The sequence below is a fragment of the Gymnoscopelus microlampas genome, assembly GCF_963454915.1.
Source record: "Gymnoscopelus microlampas genome assembly, chromosome: 10".
NCBI classification, from domain to species: Eukaryota; Metazoa; Chordata; class Actinopteri; order Myctophiformes; family Myctophidae; genus Gymnoscopelus; species Gymnoscopelus microlampas.
In genome coordinates, this window is record NC_139947.1 from 43,372,058 (window position 1) to 43,386,470 (window position 14,413).

Consider the following 14,413-nt stretch of genomic DNA (forward strand, 5'->3'; position numbering starts at 1 on the left):
AGTATTAACAAACAGACTTTCCTCTTAGGAGTGATAAGTCATTAAAAGTTTGACCTAGGTTCTATTGTGTGTTAATCATGTTAGGGTAATCCTAATTGCTTAAGGAGTCACAGTCAAAAGCCTGTCATCTTGGACAAAGTCTCTAACCATTCAAAGACCTGGCTAAGCAATTTCTGTAAGGGAATCTTGTGCTGGAGATGTTGACAGTGTTCTTTGGTTCCAATAGTGGATAAGGTGAATACGAGGTCAGAGACAGAACAGACAGAAAGGAAACAAAGGATATTTTACTGCATGATCAGCTTTTATAAAAAAATCATGGGCTAAAAGCAATTCAAAACACAGACAGACCACCATTTTGAAGGATTTCTGCAAATGACAAAGATTTACAGAGATACCAGGGTTGACTCACAGTATAGAGAAAACTGACATATTTACAGAACCAAGAAGTTGGTAGTGAAAGCAAGAACACAATTAAAGCTTCTGTGATGTACAGTATGTTGCAGGGATAGTTTTTCTATGAATATCCAATGTCCTAAAAAGTCTGAGGATTATACATGAGGAATCAATCGACTTCAAACCTCTCCACAAATTTACATCCACGGCTCTATGGAGGATGCATCAAATCTCTGTCTGTGGGGGAAGGGGATGTAGGCATCAGCTTCCCTTATTTCCCCTTCCCCGAGTAGGTCGGTGTTAATAAAATAAGATAAAATACAAAATAAAAAAATGCAGACTATAAATCAGTAATCCAGTCACACAAGTGGCTGGTGGTAAAATGAACAGTGCAGTATGCACACTATGCTTGAAGGGGGTGGGTGGGTTATGCCATTTTGGTACCATAGTATACAAACGTTTGACAATTATTCAATCCTTATAGAATAACCATAACATTAAAATGTCAGGGTGGTAATTTTGGGGACAACGGGTACAACATGATTCAATTAATGATTACTGTGTATTTTACCAAATAGAACCCTGTAAACATGTAAATCCAAATTCAGTAAATTCTGAACCACACACCTTTAGGTTAAGCCCTATACTTCAAATAGTGAAAATAGCCAAAGTGCAAGCTCACAAAGCTTTACATTGCAATGCATTGTGAGCTTGTAAACTTTCTCTTTTTGCTATTTTTAGAAAATTCTTTAAAAATGTGGAGGGGAAAAAAGTGGAACATTAAGAAAATTTGCCTGGGGCACCAGGGTCAAAAAATTGGATCTACAAGCTCAAAACACATCACATTGCAACCCATTGTGAGCTTGTATGTGCTACTTTAGCTATATAGTTGAAAATCTTACACATGTTTTGGGGGAAAACTTGTCCAATAGGGATAACAGTGTAATGGTAAATTGACATATATCAGAGCAGATAGCAACAGGCATGCCTTGCCTCTCACCACAGCTATATTACCATGAGGTGTGGTGGTGTGGATGGACACTGGCCAAATACAAGGTGTAATTGGGAAGTGGGACATCACTGTATCAAAGAAAACCAATGGAAAGCTGCTCCCATGTTCATTCCCTGCAATTCCCTTATGCTTCTCTCAGCGCTGAGCCCATTGCCTAGCAACGGCAGCATCTCTCAGTATCTAGTCCAGCCATACCCAAGAGGAGGCTGCCTCCATCAGATACTCTTCCACCATCAAGAGGCAACCCTCTCTCAGATCCGTTGTTTTGACCATTTGGCGTTAACTCTGACCTTTCTTGCTTTGTTCCACATCAAGTCATATTATTGGAAGTGGAATGTGTTGGATTTGATACATGATGTCTGTGGGGAAAAAAACACACAGTAAGACAAACAGCACATGGAAGGACGAAGCATGTCAGCCATCCCGTTACCAAATAAAGAATATTTAATTAGATATTCCGCAAAAAGAGATATAAAAGAGTCAGATTACATTAAAATCCGTTCATGTAGGGTGTCAGCAAATAAAACAAGCGATTAAAAGGTGATGTAAGGCTTTTAGCACCACATACAGTAGGACCCGCAGACCAAGAAATGCTTTCAATAATCCGTTACATGTGTTCAGTGTGAACATGATCACTGGCATTGAGGTTATGAGGTTCATATGGTTCAACAGATTTATGTATGCTGACTTGATCTTCACATTTTTAATTGTGTGTGTGTGTGTGTGTGTGTGTGTGTGTGTGTGTGTGTGTGTGTGTGTGTGTGTGTGTGCGTGCGTGTGATGTGATGTGATGGGGGGGGGGGGCTGATCGAGCCTGCAGCTTCTCTTGTCCTACTTTCCCCCTCAAACAAAGTGTGTAGAAAAAACAAGGCTTTGCTGACTAGCACCTCCTGATATCAGAGCTGTTGAAATTAAAGTCATAATAATAATAATAATAATAATAATAATAATTGGCTAATTAGGCTACATATTAATTTGGGGGTTCTTGACATGAAACGTTTGAAAACCACTGATGTAGAAGCACTGCTCCAAAATCTCTGCTGGGTCCTTGTTCTCCAGACTGACACGACTTGACCAGAACCAGAACCAGTGGAACGTCTGCCCCCTTTATCTCTGCCAGGGACCCGTTTTCTGTGTTTAGGCGCCATCTACTGGCTAGGATGGCAGATAGCAGTGGCCACGATGGTTGAAGGTGAAACTTTATTGAATCCTAAATTCATGAGTCAGGAATTCTTTGCAGCCAGTAATACCAATTATTCAACAATACAGCATGTAGCAACATTGCAGGCCAGGCATTGAAACTCTTGTACTCTTTTACCTCAACAGTGTGGAAATAGTTATAATAAACCCTTTTTGTTCTGGAAACAAATCTGCTAATAAAACAACATATAAACTTGCAATGTTATTTATAAAATGTTAACAAACATGTAATTTATTTAATTAAATAAATAAATATATATTTGGATACTGCTTTAAAAGTGAACAATAATTCAAATATGACTGACATCCGTTATTTAAGCAAAGCAGAATAGAGGATCATAAGCAGAATAGATGATCATAATCTGTAACAACAACATTTGGCAATCAAGATAATTGTTGTTTTTCCTTTTTTTGTATTGATGCCCCTATATTCCTGTATCATTATTTATTTATTTTTTAGCCTCCACCGGGAGGAGCCCTCGTCCTACTCCTCCCGCACGACACACACTCCCTGCTGATAGGCGCCGGCGCCGCCACCGCCCCAGCCCGGATTCAAGCGGTGCCAATTATCACCATGCCCGCCCCGGTTGACAAGGCCAGATGCACCACGGTGGATTTTAACCCATGACCTCCATGGTGGTGGGCAGCTACGTTACCGACTTTACCACTGCCATCCGAGCGCCTATTCCTATATTATGTGGCGTCTGTATAACTTGTGCCACCTTTTATTCTGAAAATGCATCTCTTTTGTGAATATTATTGTAGCGGTCCCCTCGATCGTCACGCTAATGAGGGGAGGGCTTTTGAGTTCTTTTAAATAAATTTAACTTAACTCTGATTAACTCAGTATTAATTATCTTGAATCTCTTTTATAATAATAAATGAAAAAGCAGTTTTTAAAGTCACACAGTTATCAATTTACCTTTTCATGCAGTTTTTAACCCAAAGTATATTAAATTAGCCTCTCTTAGCTTCAATTTTAAATACTTAGGTCTGTAACCAAATGGACCCTCTATCTAAAAGGTAACAATGAAATGAATTCACACAACCAAGTAGTTAGAAAAATATAAATCTCAATTATTTAGTTCTTTGTGCAATGATTGGTGCAAAATAGAATAAAATAGAATAGACATAAATGTAAACAACAAATACCAATGTTCTTTTCAACAATAATGCAGGTTCAAAACCTTAATAGACAAATACCCCTCTTCTTTCAGGAATACAAAATGCTACAATACTGTTATTGCAAAATACCAAAAATAATATACCTTCTCAAAGATATTATTCAAAAATATAAAACCCTTCTTTCAAACACCAAGTCACTTAAGGAAACTATAATAATTTGTGGGCCCACACACACACACACACACTCTCACACACACCACCTTAAAGCCGGCAAAACTATTCTAAGTTAACTTAAAACCCTTGAGTTGCAGGCCTGGTCGTTGCTTGTGTGCGTTGTGGCCTCAAATCACATTGGCCCCTTCACTCCTTGGTGAGCAGAAATAAAAGAGTGATACCTTAATGTTCCTTGTTACTCCAACAGTCACTCACTGGTGCAGGTTAGTAGCAGACTAGCATGTAGTGCAGTCCAGACACAATCTTCTCATCCCACGTTGCCAGAGAACTATTTGTGAAGCCCTGGTTTCTGAAACTCTATTTGGATTGTCCTCTTTGTGTCCTCCAGTAGAGAACAACAGACTATCACCTTAACAGTTCAACTGTGGAAGTTAAACTGGGCCTAGAAACGACTGTTCGCGTGCTATGAACTGACTCTCGACTCACTGTGAGCTTGTTATCATTGACGTTAGCCTTTAGCACAACAGAAAACAACAGTCTCTGAATTTCGTGTAGAAAGTCTTCTTGTTGTTGTCAAACGTGCAGCTTGTCCTCTTATACTGACTGTTGTGCAAACACTCATGTAAGACACAAATTACACGCAGGTCTGTGCACTGCAAACATATAATATCATACAGAATGTCTCTGAATGAAACCACTCGTTACGTTCATACGTTCCCTCTCTTTCTTCATGTGTCCCCCTCTCTCCCGTCCGGGCAGCAACACACTCTAACAGCTACGTTCCCCACAGGAATGTTAACCCCATAAGTGCTGGTCAGAATAAACAGGAAAACATTGCTTTTAAACAAAACAAAACAAAACTCCTAATGAATTAGTCATGAGTTATACATTACGTTTTTAAACAAAAACACATACCTTTTTAAAGGCTTTTAACACTTTTTAAACAAACCATTCATTAAATGATTTTAATACTATTTAAAGTATAACTTATTTTATGGCTGGGTTACATTATGATACATTTTTTCACCTTCTGTTTAGAAAATGTATTAATTACAGCATCAAGCCACGCTTTTAACTGAAATTAATTGAAAGTTATAAAGGTATGTCTTCACTGTCCTAATATTATTACACATGAACAGCAGTTTTAGATTCACATCATTGGAAGTTCACCCATCACCTGAGACTGATCAACAGACTGTGTAGGTTGTTGACTGGAGCTAGAAGTGATCTCAGTCTTTTTGAAGCTTCATGAAATCTGTAAAGTTACACAACACATCATCTTTCAAAACATGTTTTTTTTGTTTTTGTTTTATTTAAACTGATTGCATAACACACAACTGCCCACCATTCTGTACCGACATGAAATAAAATACAGTTTAGGCCAACAGAATGTGGTCATGCCAGATCAACTCTCTCTCTCTCTCTCTCTCTCTCTCTCTCTCTCTCTCTCTCTCTCTCTCTCTCTCTCTCTCTCTCTCTCTCTCTCTCTCTCTCTCTCTCTCTGACTACAGAAATACTAACACATACTAACAAGTTTGGGATAACATTGTGGAAAATGTCATCACCTGTCACAAACCAGTACAAAACTAATTTACAGAAGATGAACAGCTGATTTCAACATTCTCCTTTGACTGATTTACTTTAATGTATTTGTTTTAAATATAAACATTTTTAATGGCTTTTAAATCTAACTGTTATAATTTGACTTCTTCTACTCCTCTATTATGTTTTCTTATTTCAGTGTCTCTTCTTTTAGGTTGCTTGCTTTTATGTTTTGTTATTTCTGTGAAGTCAAGTTAAATGATACTTTATTCAAATTGTAGCACAGTGGTTCTCAATGATTTTGGGGCTAAGGTCACCAAAGGTCAAACACAAATCTCAAGGTACACTTGCATATAAGTCTCATCATAATTATGTAGAATACATCTTAATAGTTTTGGTGGCTGTAGCTTAGTGGGTAAGGCCATCTGGTGGTCAGATGATCACCGGTTCGGCTCCTAGCCCCGGCTGTGTCAAAGTGTCCCTGAGCAAGACAACCCCTAACGACCCCCCCTCCCCAGTGCTCATCATAAACCACCTGAGTAGTCATCAGGTGAGTGAAGCTGAAACTGAATTTAATGTATCCAAAATAATTTGGTTATGCGGCCAAAAGATCCATGGGGCCTATTCATTTCTAATGTGCATGGTTCTCATTCTTCTGGATTTCAGGTAAATGTTTTTATTCTTGACAGGAGTTGTAAAAATCCTGCATCATTTGTTTTAAAATGGTAAAATGTATGCCAACAAACAACTTTTTGTTATAGAACACCAGCAGTAGTGAGGGATGCATATTATCTGTCTTTCACAGACCTTCATCTGAGCATAAAAGCGTCTTTGTAATTCCTTGTGATCTCAACCAAGAACAGGTGCCAGGTTAACTCCCACTGTTACTACAGGGAGAAGCTGTGGGAGATCTCCGATATTCAAGGACTTTAGTCATTTATGGACATAAATCCCACAATGGTTATATATGTGTGTGTGTGTGTGTGTGTGTGTGTGTGTGTGTGTGTGTGTGTGTGTGTGTGTGTGTGTGTGTGTGTGTGTGTGTGTGTGTGTGTGTGTGTGTGTGTGTGTGCGTGCGTGCGTGCGTGCGTGCGTGCGTGCGTGCGTGCGTGCGTGCGTGTGCGCGCGCGTGCGTGTGTGTGTGTGCGTGCATGCATACCTGTGCATGTGAGTGTGTGCATGTTGGGGTTGAACCAAGTATTCCAGCCACATGATAATAAATTATAGAGTACACTGGAGCAGAACAACATGATGGCTTTATTTCAAGACATAATGCAGTGATTTTCTTTAGTTGTTTCCCTATTTAGGCCTCCATAGTAGAGGACAGCAGGGTAGCAAGATAGCATACCATTCATGTCTGAGATTTAAACTGTTTGTGTTTCTATTCAAGCTGATTGCATTTCAAACTGAACGCCAAGTATGAATGAGTAGGTGAACATGTTTTGTGCAAGCTTCCATGCAGTTACATAAAAATAAAGGAGTTAAGACAATGTGCATAAAAGGTATAACGGTAGATATTATACACTGAATAGGCACAATAATGGTGCTGAGGTATTTACTGTACGTAGTAAAATAAACAGGTGCAAATACAAAGTGTTCCCCAGTCTATTGTGCTTATTATTTACAAATGTTTTTCATACATATGAGGTATGTTTGTATAGTATACAACTAACATAAAGGCAGACAGGTATTTTCCATCAATTGCGATCCTCAGTATTGCTTGGTGTTTCTTGTCCTCCTCCAGTCCTTGAATGACAAGTACAGACCAATATTATTCTCTTTGTTATCAGTGTCGATTAATGTCTTTTATGTCATATCAACATTTTGAATTTGTATGGGGAGCCAGTATGCTACCCTCACAGGAGATGACTGCAGAGCTTGTGTCTCCTACAGTAGTCTTCATAGTCCATCACTATCACTTCCTTTGATGGGCTGATACAAATACAAGAATCAATATCATTTAATTCAATTGGAAGTGACTATTTTTGGTTAACTGAACATAGAGATTTAGTATGAGACACATGTTTGCAAATCATCCCTTGATTAAACATCAGTTTATTTTTTAGAAAGAGATCTTTTGATCTGTTTCTGTTGTTTATTTTTATTTTATTTGTTTTTTTTGCCTAGCATTCGTCGCTCTTGACCTCTCTCTCTCTCTCTCTCTCTCTCTTTCTCTCTCTCTCTCTCTCTCTCTCTCTCTCTCTCTCTCTCTCTCTAGAACATCCTCTGTTTCACACAACTGTGTGGACAAGAGCACAATGTTAAATATCTCAAGGCCAAACTAAGATAAAAAGGCAGGTTCCCAGGCTCTGCAGCATCCTTGTCTTGTCATTCCTATCTCCTCCTCCAACTAGCACGGACGAACCAACCTCAGTCGCCATCCCACCATACATCTATATTGAAAGTAGTTGTATTGTAGATTCAACATGTCCATCACAGTCTTTGTCATGACGGTCCTCCTGGGCTCTTCACTGGTGATGACATTTGTCCTGAACACTTCTGAACGAGAAACTGAAACATCAAGGAACAACAGGTTAGTATTACACATTTTATTTCTCTAAAACTTTGAGTCAAAGTAGTATTTTCTGTGGAGGTTTATAATGTCCTTTGGAAATATACAGCTGAAACCAATGTTTCCAGGATTACCATCAATATTGGATTGTGCCGGTCATTCATGAAAGCCTATATAGAATATTATGAGTTCAGTGTTAATACTATGGGCTTGCTGGGGCCTTTTTGAGGTACAGAGGGAGATTTTTTAGTATGGCTGTGACTAGGACCAGAGTGACCTGGTGTTTAAAGGGTGGTGACTAGACCAATCTCTATAGGATAAATAATTATTACAACTGAATAATGATTAAATAAACAAAGAGTATAACATAGTATGAGTTCATAGTTGATACAGTAGCCTATATGTTTGCTGAGTTTTTATGGTACAAATGGAGATTTTGGAGTCTGGCTGTGACACAGGAGCAGAGTGAACTAAAGAGTGGTGACAAAGGCTGAAACATGCTGGTACACACAAGAATTAACAGCATAATCAGTCACTCCACAAGAGTCTACAAAACTGATTCCAGAGCTTGTTGGAGCTTGTTGAGAAAACTAGTTTCTATCAGACAAGTTTTACGATGTCACTTGGCACATACTGGCACATGGTAGTTGTGATTTGTTATTGTATAACAATCTGGGAACCGATGGCAAGAATGGGTGCTCCTTTGTTTTCATTCCTAATAACCACACCTCGACACGTTGTAATGGGAGTTGCCGACAGATTCTGCAGCTGCGGAGCTCTGAATCTGTCTTGAGAGATTATTGTCATAATGACTTCTCTTCACTATCTATAGATTTAAGCTAAGGGTGCACTGTCATACAGTAGTGGTGAATATTTATTAATTCATCAACCATTCAGTATTAATCAACTATTCACACATCAACAGAGTGTCAGAGGTTGATATGGTCCACAACAAGACAGTGCAAACATTTTTACTTATAATGCTGGCCATCTGCAGGTGCCAGGAGTCATTGCAGTCCATAAGGAAGGATCTCCTGGATGCCCTCAACCTGCAGACTGAGCCACGTCTGCCTGCTGGGTGGCTGAACAGTGTCAGAGACCAATGGATGTCCACTTTCAATGCCATGACTCACAGAACCCAGAATGGGACAGGTATAGGTCAAATGCAGATCGCAGCACAACAACAGTGCAAATTACAATGAATAATGAACAATTCAAATATTTGCTTTAAGAAAAAGTAATCTATATAAAAACTTTACATTTTCACTTTTTGTAGGCTCTGACTTAACCGTGACACCTGGTGCTGGCCATAGCCCTGGATTTCAGTGCTGTCAGATGTCTTCACAGATCTTCCTGAAAGGTATAACACAGTGTAGTGTGTGTGTGTGTGTGTGTGTGTGTGTGTGTGTGTGTGTGTGTGTGTGTGTGTGTGTGTGTGTGTGTGTGTGTGTGTGTGTGTGTGTGTGTGTGTGTGTGTGTGTGTGTGTGTGTGTGTGTGTGTGTGTGTGTGTGTGTGTGTGTGTGTGTGTGTGTGTGTTGTAGGTAATTACAGTATGTGATGTCATATTGTCCCAACAGATCTGGGCTGGGACAACTGGGTGATCTATCCTGAGAGCTTCACCCTTGTCCAGTGTGCATCCTGCAACCCTCTGCTGGAACCAAACAACCTGCTCTGTCCCTCACACACTCCTCCTAATGCCAAGGACAACTCAACACAGGTACGGTCAAAACAAGATAAAGGATTCTTACAGATATTGAAAATTATTGTCTTGTACAAAATGTATACATTTCCCATGACAAATTATTTGATATCTGTTTGGTTTTACATTTTTAATCTCCATTAGACATTAGAAGATAAGTCCCACTAGTGGTCCCTAGAGGCCGCTATGCTACTCCTTACACCTGCAAACTGTCAAACCAACAAGCGCCCTGTGCACTCACTAGTGGGGCTGAAAAAGATGCATACATGAAACCAAGTTCAATTTAGACAGTAGGAAGGACCATAGAATTATACATAGCTGGAAGGTTATGCAACTGCAGTTCCAGCCGAATTAAACCGGGGACGTTGCTATTATGTGGTCAACACAATATCCTGTTAGCCACCAAAGTTAAGTCTGCTATATTTTAAACTGGTACTGCTTTTTGTTTGATTTTGTGAGACAATTGTTGACAAAAATCCAGATTAGGCTAAGAAGTCGTAAATCTGCAAAACATGCTCTGTGACCATCGACACCAAAACCTTACAACGGTAGTGAGCTGTGATATGAGATTAATATGATTGATATGATATGATATATGATGTAATAGATAGAATAACCTATATGATAGTAAAACCTCACTCATATTTCCCCCCCCCCCTCTCTTTCTCTCTCTCTCTCTCTCTTTTTCAGGCCCAGATGCCATGCTGCCAGTCCATCTCCCAAGTAATGATGCCTGTCCTGTACATGGAAGAAGGTGGCACCGTTGTAATCTCCTCTGTGCAGCTCACCCGTACATGTGGCTGTGTCTCAGACACCACCCAGCTGCCCACCGAAGACTAAGGCTGGTTTTAAAGTCCTGTGCATGTCTGTTAACTCCTTGGCAGGCATTTGTATTTCACACTAGTGCACCATGTTGTGTTGAATGTTTAACATCTTAGCATTTTAATGCAACAGAAAAAACAAGGTCCAAAATGATGTAAAATTTGGAGGAAAACATAATGCATGCACTTATTTCCTCTCACTAGCTCATTGTGTTTGCATCACATTTTATGTTATTCCCTTGAAGATGGATAATATGATGGCTATCAGTGGAGCACAATGGTTGAAAATAGTCTAGCTTTAAATTGACCAATTTCTGGATTACTGGTAAAATGATATAAGATTGCATCACTTTTGGCAAACATAGCCTTGTTGTTCTCAAAGCCCAGTGTACATGTAAGGGGCGTCACTGATTGACCAGCAGCATAACAGAGTTTATAATGCAGTGCTTGTCTTTGAATACATTTTACTCTAACTGCTGGCAGCACAGATGAATTGCATCGAACTGAGTTGCACACCCAATTTCTGTGGCAGGATAGAATCCTGAGATTCTTGAAACATACAAGGTGAATATCTCATGAAATTAAATTAGATTACATTTTATTGAAACATTTGGCAATCTACAGTAAGCCAATTTAAGGTCCTTACTTAAAGGACCACTTCACCCATTTTGAACCTATGTTCATATTATTGGTCATCACTAATGTTCATTACAATAAGGTACCATTTTTTTCTACTTGGTCTGTGTCTCAGAGGAGGAGGGCTGTGGACAGATCAGCTCCCTGCCGACCAGTGACATCATCAATGTGGAATCCAAACTAAAACAAACTGCATGGTTTCTCTTCCTGGAAAGTTAGCATGCTGAAATAGAAGCACTTGGTCTTGCATTCATAAAAACTAAAATATTTATTGTTTAAATCTAGTTTGAAATTACTAAACCTGTCTACAGATGATGTCACTGGTAGGTAGGCGGGTTTCTGAACTGTCCACAGCCCTTCCCTGAGACACAGACCAAGAGGATGTTTTTTACCATATTACAATGAGCATTAGTGTGGACCAATTATATGAAGATAGGTAGGTTGAAAATGGGTGAAGTCGTCCTTTACAGTCCAAGTACTTCTTGATTTCCAAGAGCAGGTATATTATGAAGAGCAGTTGACACAACTGTGGCAAATGTTGTCGGTCTGGCTTAAATATTTCTAATGTCTGCACACTGCACAGAGCTATTTCAGGCAGCCATATTTCCCAACCCTACATGGTTAGGGAATGACAAGGCGATAAAACACCAAAAATGTGTGGTTGTCCAAAGCCAAAAGTTATCTCAACCATTACTCTTAGCTTCCTAGAATTTCCACATTGTGCGGAAGGCCAAATGGCATCGAGTGGTATTGGTCAAAGTACAATTTGAATGCAAGGAACATCTATTTACTGGATATTGTATACTGACAATTCACCATAGATTACGTTTTTCTTTTTCACAATACTGTTTCTTCTCCCCAAATTCTTTCCCGAATGTTTCAATGTTTTGCCACAGGCAACATCTGTGCTGTGTTTTTCCACAAGCTATTGGCCATGGTTCATCTTGTTTTGACTGGTAGAAGACACAAAGGGAAATAATGCTGACCCAGTCACTTAGGCAAAGGGCAGTCATTTAAATTTGGGGGGAAATTACATTTTGCAGTTTTGTTATATACTTTTTCATGTGGAAATATATATTCCATGTTGTGTTTCAGTATATGCATATCGTACAAATTAAAAATTTTGCTCGCAGTACTTTACCAATATTGCACCTTCTGCAGTTTTTCCTGTGAATCTCAATGTTTGATAACATCCCAGTGAAAAGCATTGCAAAATATTGTACAGATACAAAATACTGTACCTAAAAACTTTAAAACAAAATGTATTGTGGGTAGAGTGAAAGTAATGCATTAAATATCACTGATTTTACCTTAGCATTACCATACAAGAATAGAATGCAAATGAGCTCCAAGTCATTCAGTGGTCAGGGTTCAGCAAATCATTATAGTACTTATAAAAGAGTAGTAATTTGACTACAGTAGTTATTGAAAGAGTTTAACACTTAGATAGATATGCTTTGTAAGATTTATGACAGCTTTTTAATATTTTATATTGTTCACTGTTAAATTCCAATGTTAATCAATTCTCAAAACTAGATATTGGCCTTAAGCCCATGACGCACCTAATTCCAACACACTTTGCTAGTTTGGGATGGCTCATGGTAGAAGACAGGGTTAAGCAAATATCAATGGAATTGGTATTTAAGATAATCAACGGGACAGTGCCCTCAATACCCTCATACCTGTCTAACTACTTCTCCAAAGGGAGTAACACCCACAGCCACAACACTAGAGGGAGCAACCTCTAGTAACCTCTAGTAACCTCTGGTAATCTCAATTTTCTAGGAATTGACCCAAATGGAAACAAGCCATAGTGCTTTCTTGGGTTCAATCCTTTTAGCATTGTATTTGTATTAAACTGTACTTTCTGTGCTTTTTTGCAAACTGTTAATAACGTATTCAATCAATCGACCATGATCTTGTACCACAAGACAAACAAACGTGGGAAAATTCTCATTCTACTACTTTGCCACCAAAATGTGGAATGCCCTGACACCATCCATTAAAGGATGTGTATCACTGGTCTCTTTCAAATTGGCCTGAAAAAACATCTATCAGGAGACCACAAGGGGTAAATTCCCATCGGAAGGAGGTGTCATCCACTGCCGCCGTTTTTGCCTTTTTCTCCTTTGTACATATAGCGTTTGTATTTGTTGATGACATGTATTATTGTATTAATTTTTTATGCTATGCTGATGAATTGAATATAGGACCACAAGGACTTTTTTTGTGTTATCCTTTATTGTGTTTGACACATCTGTCATTTTGATCACTAGTAAAAATGTACTGATATCTCCTATTCTTTGAATAAAGTTGACTATAAAAAAAGAGGTGCCGTATGTCTATTTTCTCACGGCAATCTTTGTTTATGACAAAACCAACATGATTATTGAAATTAGTTTTTTAATATGGTAATGTTTGTAGCTGTCTAGTGTGCTATACACAGCAAAATCTAGGATGATAATTTAACTCTGGCAAAACCACAAATGCCTGTTGACAACTCTGAAAAAGGGGTGGGGTGGCACAATGATTGTAGGGTTGGAACATTGTAGGGTGCTCCAGAAATTCAGGCGTTTCTCAGTCAAAAATGATTACAGTCTATTGCACACTTCTCAAAAGGTCTTCAACATTATCAGTTGCTCTGCATAAAAAAAAACCTCAATAAATAATAGTCCAATTAGTTTGACTAAGGCCAGGCGTGACTGCTTAAATCAGCCACCCTCCATCCCAATATAAATTATTATTTAAAAAGAAAGTTCATTTGAGGTGTTGCCTGTGGCTGGACAGGAGGATATGGAACTCAAATCAACTGCCCCTATAGCTGCCTCATTCATTACACACTATTTCCCCACAACACTTAAATCATACGTGGCTTGCGAGCTGCTTCAGACAGATAATATCTGCCTGAACTTGAGTAGGTCACATGCATGGGCACCATGATGTGGGTTATGTAACAAGTGATGTGTCAAGCAGCGAGCATTTAAGCTCGCCCCATTCCACTGTTGATTCTCTTGCTGTCTTTGATTGAATAATTTCACAGTTCTAAAATGACTGCAGTATGGAAAAAAGGCCAAATGGATAATCACAAAAGGCCAAAGGCTTATTTCCATTGTGGTCCATAAACATTCAAACATCTGGACAAACAACAGTGCATACACAATGATACAAAAATACATCTCAAATTATGCTATTTAAACAATTCATGTATGTTGGTGTGCACCTCTTTGCATCCCGCACCACCCCAGCTCCACCTGTCGGCTGTTGCTTTTGTGGGTTTTGTAACACATTTATTTTGCTC

At 39.0% G+C, this 14,413-nt stretch overlaps 1 protein-coding gene across 3 annotated transcripts; it reads left to right on the top strand.

Moving 5' to 3' along the window:
* Nucleotides 1–7,818: 7,818 nt before the first annotated feature.
* LOC311053764 (uncharacterized protein) lies at nucleotides 7,819–13,366 on the top strand. Of its 3 annotated transcripts, XR_014601676.1 has the most exons (6): nucleotides 7,819–7,979; nucleotides 8,956–9,110; nucleotides 9,235–9,318; nucleotides 9,537–9,676; nucleotides 10,349–10,867; nucleotides 10,912–13,366. XR_014601676.1 is itself a non-coding variant. In XM_084069451.1 (5 exons), exons 1-5 carry the CDS (start codon nucleotides 7,873–7,875, stop codon nucleotides 10,496–10,498), a joined length of 633 nt encoding a protein of 210 aa, XP_083925577.1. In that variant the 5' UTR covers nucleotides 7,819–7,872; the 3' UTR covers nucleotides 10,499–13,366. The 3 variants fall into 3 exon arrangements, 2 of the variants coding, with proteins under 2 accessions (XP_083925577.1, XP_083925576.1); XM_084069451.1 differs by having other exon boundaries at nucleotides 7,819–7,983; nucleotides 8,963–9,110; nucleotides 10,349–13,366; XM_084069450.1 differs by having other exon boundaries at nucleotides 10,349–13,366.
* Nucleotides 13,367–14,413: the final 1,047 nt, after the last annotated feature.

Coding starts and splice junctions, on each gene's coding strand:
- LOC311053764 (XM_084069450.1), top strand. CDS start 7,873: ATGTCCATCACAGTCTTTGTCATGACGGTCCTCCTGGGCTCTTCACTG. Junction 9,319..9,536: donor TTCACAGATCTTCCTGAAAG/GTATAACACAGT, acceptor TTGTCCCAACAG/ATCTGGGCTGGGACAACTGG. Junction 9,677..10,348: donor CCAAGGACAACTCAACACAG/GTACGGTCAAAA, acceptor TCTCTTTTTCAG/GCCCAGATGCCATGCTGCCA.